A 5646-nucleotide genomic window follows, 5' to 3' on the forward strand; every position below is an offset into this window, starting at 1 on the left:
ATATGGATGTAATTTTTATTATTTCTATTATTCGCTGTATTATCATAATTGAAGATGAATAGATTGAAATTTTTTCCAAAAAAATAAAACTTCACAAAAGGTTTTATAAATTGTTCACTTCGTCAAAATAAAACCACATTTTTTTAGAAAATGTTCGTTTTAAAAAATAAATATATATTCATCTATTCCTGGAAAACTAAATATAAAAATCGACTGAAATCTTGTAAAACAAAAAAAAATGAAAACCCGAGGAATCACCGGATACAATCAGCTACCTTAGGGCTCGCTATTTAGAGCTCCTGCAGGATGCGTCAAAAAGGAGCTCCCAATTAAATTATCGATGATGAAACTTATGAATGTAAAACAATAAATCAATGGTGAAACTCCCAAAATTTGATAGGCACGAATTCAACCTCCAGTATGGGCCAAATGTTAGGTCTATATGTGTATTGTGGGCCGAGTAATTTCCAGATTCAAGCCCTTGGTTTTTTCCTGTTAATTATTTGCATAAAAAGTAAAACAGGTAGAATTGCTACAACAAGTTTTGTGCAGCTCCGGCAAAGGAGGGGCGATGAAGGCGGCGCGCCTTTGGCTAGCTTCAGTGCTTGTAGTCGTCCTAGGTGGTCTACGGATATGGATGTAATTTTTATTATTTTTATTATTCGCTGTACTATCATGGTTGAAGATGAATAGATTGAAAGTTTTTCCAAAAAAAATAAAACTTCACAAAAGGTTTTATAAATTGTTCACTTCGTCAAAATAAAACCACATTTTTTTAGAAAATGTTCGTTTAAAATAAATAAATATATATTCATCTATTTCTGGAAAACTAAATATAAAAATCGACTGAAATCTTGTAAAACAAAAAAAAATGAAAACCCGAGAATCACCGGATACAATCAGCTACCTTAGGGCTCGCTATTTAGAGCTCCTGCAGGATGCGTCAAAAAGGAGCTCCCAATTAAATTATCGATGATGAAACTTATGAATGTAAAACAATAAATCAATGGTGAAACTCCCAAAATTTGATAGGCACGAATTCAACCTCCAGTATGGGCCAAATGTTAGGTCTATATGTGTATTGTGGGCCGAGTAATTTCCAGATTCAAGCCCTTGGTTTTTTCCTGTTAATTATTTGCATAAAAAGTAAAACAGGTAGAATTGCTACAACAAGTTTTGTGCAGCTCCGGCAAAGGAGGGGCGATGAAGGCGGCGCGCCTTTGGCTAGCTTCAGTGCTTGTAGTCGTCCTAGGTGGTCTACGGATATGGATGTAATTTTTATTATTTCTATTATTCGCTGTACTATCATGATTGAAGATGAATAGATTGAAAGTTTTTTCAAAAAAAATAAAACTTCACAAAAGGTTTTATAAATTGTTCACTTCGTCAAAATAAAACCACATTTTTTTAGAAAATGTTCGTTTAAAATAAATAAATATATATTCATCTATTTCTGGAAAACTAAATAAAAAAATCGACTGAAATCTTGTAAAACAAAAAAAATGAAAACCCGAGAATCACTGGATACAATCAGCTACCTTAGGGCTCGCTATTTAGAGCTCCTGCAGGATGCGTCAAAAAGGAGCTCCCAATTAAATTATCGATGATGAAACTTATGAATGTAAAACAATAAATCAATGGTGAAACTCCCAAAATTTGATAGGCACGAATTCAACCTCCAGTATGGGCCAAATGTTAGGTCTATATGTGTATTGTGGGCCGAGTAATTTCCAGATTCAAGCCCTTGGTTTTTTCCTGTTAATTATTTGCATAAAAAGTAAAACAGGTAGAATTGCTACAACAAGTTTTGTGCAGCTCCGGCAAAGGAGGGGCGATGAAGGCGGCGCGCCTTTGGCTAGCTTCAGTGCTTGTAGTCGTCCTAGGTGGTCTACGGATATGGATGTAATTTTTATTATTTCTATTATTCGCTGTACTATCATGATTGAAGATGAATAGATTGAAAGTTTTTTAAAAAAAATAAAACTTCACAAAAGGTTTTATAAATTGTTCACTTCGTCAAAATAAAACCACATTTTTTAGAAAATGTTCGTTTAAAATAAATAAATATATATTCATCTATTTCTGGAAAACTAAATATAAAAATCGACTGAAATAGGAATCACTGGATACAATCAGCTACCTTAGGGCTCGCTATTTAGAGCTCCTGCAGGATGCGTCAAAAAGGAGCTCCCAATTAAATTATCGATGATGAAAATTATGAATGTAAAATAATAAATCAATGATGAAACTCCCAAATTTTGATAGGCACGAATTCAACCTCCTGTATGGGCCAAATGTTAGGTCTATATGTGTATTGTGGGCCGAGTAATTTCCAGATTCAAACCCTTGGTTTTTTCCTGTTAATTATTTGCATAAAAAGTAAAACAGGTAGAATTGGAGATGGGAGGTATCGATCCCCCTGCCTCTTATTAGCATATATAAGCGCTCTACCATTTGAGCTACATCCCCATGTTTTATCCTCTAAATAAATCGAGGCTATTTATTATATATAAACTAATAACTGTTGTGGACGATTAACCTGCGGGTCGTCAGTAATCGTCCATTCCGTTCATGTACGTCTATTTTTCTCTTGCAGGTCTCTATGTAGCTATCAGCATGGTGATGTGATGGCCCATAGAATAAGTGAATTCAGACGTCTGTTGTCTGATGGAAGGGATTGTGCTGCTTCATGTTTTCAGAAAAGGACTGAAGGGCTTCAGTTAGGAGCAATATACTATCTGTACAACTCCAGGGATTAGTTGGAACGTACAGATGCATCTTTGTTCATCATATATGTCCCGGTAGTTCCGAGACGAGAGGAAACAGACCACAATTTTGTAAGGTAGGATGCTGGGCTGATCACTAAGCACCAAAAAAAAGAGCTAGGAAGAGAACATTCTTTGCTGGTATACTTTTGGCAAAGAAGCGGGGCATCAAAACGAAACGAAAAGAAACAGTGATATGCAACAGAAATCGTAGGGTTAACAGAATCACTTGGAGAACATGACTTGCATATACCGGTTCAGCAGAATAATTTGGCCAACCAAATATAACTATGATTGCAACACTCTGAGCCTATAACAGCAGCGCACCGCACCGCCAAAACAACCCCTCATTTTATGGGTCCCAGAAACCAGGCTCCAAGCAAAATCCTGAAACCAGCTAATATGTAGAGATGCCCAGCATGGGGAGGGATGATCTTGTCCATGTAAGGATGAAAATCATGTCAGCAGGCAATTTTGGCTCTGATGCATTAACCCTGCAGTGGAGGCAAATCCATGTAGTCATTCAGTTACATGTAGATGATTGTTGTTACTAGCAATTAAATCGCAATATATGCTGACATCAGAGACAAAAATTAGCAAAGTACTTGCTCAACAGAACGTAACTGGAACTAAATAATTTTGGGCGGCCAAACCTAAAGACCAATGAAATTGTCGTAGACTCAGCTATTAAGAAAGTTTTCTTTGGTTACTGAGTATAAATGCAAAAAAGAAAGGGCATTGCCAATATAGAAGATTGCATAAACCCAAAAATGCAACCAAGGTACTACATAAAAAGTTTCGAATATTCTAACCTCATCAGCCATTCAGCTTCAGTTCTATAAAAATACAAGAGAATGTGCACACAAATTCAGCAGTAATATATCATATGCTTTTTGCTCTAACACGCATTGAAAGCATGCAAAGTGTATTACTCCCTCCGTTCCTAAATATAAGTCTTTGTAGAGATTTCAATATGGACTACATACGGAGCAAAAGGAGTGAATCTACACTCTAAAGTGCATCTACATACATCCGTATGTGGTCCATAGTGAAATCTCTACAAAGACATGTATTTAGGAACGGAGGGAGTAGTAAGTAACATATTAAGGTGATAACTGGACATGTAGACCCAAACCTTATAATTGGCATATGAACGGCACATTACAACAACTATAGAGATTCTGCACAACATGAAAATCAATGACAAATAGACTTTGTATTGTTGTTGCATCTCACTTACCAGAGCTCAGATAAACATTACATTTCACAGAAGGGTACGCTCTGAAGATGTTGCATTTTTTCGTGATTGTATCATCACTTGACGAGATCTCATCTGACAACTTCACAATCACTGTTTTAAGCATTGGCGCAGAATGGAGTATCAGTTTCAAGAAATCAAGTTCATGATCCTCTGCTTCGAAGCCATTGATTTCTAAATCTTCAAGGGCAGTCAAGGAGATAGTTTGGGTCCTCCAGTTCATAGTGTCACAAGGACAATTTGCAGGGCATGCTTCATCCCCCTAATAGTACAAAAGATGTGAATGGTTACAAAATGTATTATTGAGAATTTGAGATATAAAGCAGAGCGGAGCATTACCCATGATCCCTGTCGGACTCGGACGACCTTAAGTCTTCGTATAACACTGCGGATCCGATTCAATCCAAGAAAATGCAACACAAATTCTCCAAAAACATGACCTGTTGTTCTCAGATGTAGCTCCAAAGCAAAGAAGTCAGTAACCATATGCTTCTCTATCTCTTGTGCAAAGTTTGCGGCTTCATCGGTAAAACTATACCAGCTCTGAAAAAGCAATTTGTTACATATGTAGCACTCATAAAGTTAAGTTTAGCTGGTGATTCCAGTAAATTGACCAGGAGAGGAGACACACACTGGAGGCATGAATGAGCAGCGAAGGGAGTTGTCCCTGTCTCTGTGCCGTCTGTAGCCTCAGCTTCTCGAGGGTCCAAAGACCAAACCCAATAGTTCCATTGTCATAGAGCCACTGCCACGAGACATTCTGGATCATTGGTGCCAAGATGGAGATGCTCACCTGCGCTTCGGCCCATGAGGACAGCGTCAATTGCTTCAGGATGGGAGCAACGATATCGACTCGGTGTGTCCAGATGCTCTCCATGACAAGCTCCTGCAGCGACGCCGAGTGGACTGTCGTCAAGTCGTCGCCACCGAGCCAAATTAGGCTCTTGAGCCTGAGAACGCGCAGGCGTGGGCAGAGGGAGAGCAAGGTGCCGAGGTCGTCGACTTTGCAGCCCGTGAGGGACAGCTTCAGGAGGGCGGGGAACTCGCCCCCGGCGGCCGGTGCGCGGAGGACGAAGGGGATCCACTCCAGCACAATCGAGGTGGCGCGGTGGAAGCACGGCAGGTCGACGCCCGCGGGATTCGGATCTTGGAGCGGAAGATGTCCCGTAAGGCCGAAGACAAGTTTCTCCGGCGCGAGCCGCGCGGCGGCGCGCAGCAGTGAGGTGACGGCGTCGGCGGCAGGCCTGATCTTGCCGGGGACGCGGATCTCGAGGAGAGAGACCGCTGGCGGAGGGACGGCGACGCGGCCGAGCGCCACCTGGAGCGACGGGAACGCGACGTCCCGGAAGGCGAGGTCGCGGAGGCGGGCCCAGAGGCCGCGCCACCGGCGGGCGAGGAGGCCGGTGCGCGCGGCGGCGGCGGCGCAGCCGAGGCGGGCGAGGACCAGGAGCAGAAGATCGTCGGGGAGGGCGCTGAGGTAGTCCGCTCCGCGGCCTGGGCCTGGCTCCGGGGAACGCCGGCGACTTCTTGTTCCCAACTCCATTGAAGCTTTGCAAAGCCCTACCTCCGAATCTTCAATGGTGTTCAGACTTGCAGTACAGTGAGCAACGGACGGTCTATCAT

At 41.5% G+C, this 5646-nt stretch overlaps 1 protein-coding gene across 1 annotated transcript; it reads right to left on the bottom strand.

Annotated features, from left to right (window-relative positions):
* Positions 1–2941: 2941 nt before the first annotated feature.
* On the bottom strand, positions 2942–5646 carry LOC109753665 (uncharacterized). The gene is made up of 4 exons (XM_020312579.4): positions 4655–5646; positions 4363–4566; positions 4006–4285; positions 2942–3259 (listed from the first exon to the last, which is right to left on the bottom strand). Exons 1-4 carry the CDS (start codon positions 5564–5566, stop codon positions 3222–3224), a joined length of 1434 nt encoding a protein of 477 aa, XP_020168168.3. The 5' UTR covers positions 5567–5646; the 3' UTR covers positions 2942–3221.

Source organism: Aegilops tauschii, chromosome 7 (genome assembly GCF_002575655.3).
Source record: "Aegilops tauschii subsp. strangulata cultivar AL8/78 chromosome 7, Aet v6.0, whole genome shotgun sequence".
Lineage (NCBI taxonomy): Eukaryota > Viridiplantae > Streptophyta > Magnoliopsida > Poales > Poaceae > Aegilops > Aegilops tauschii.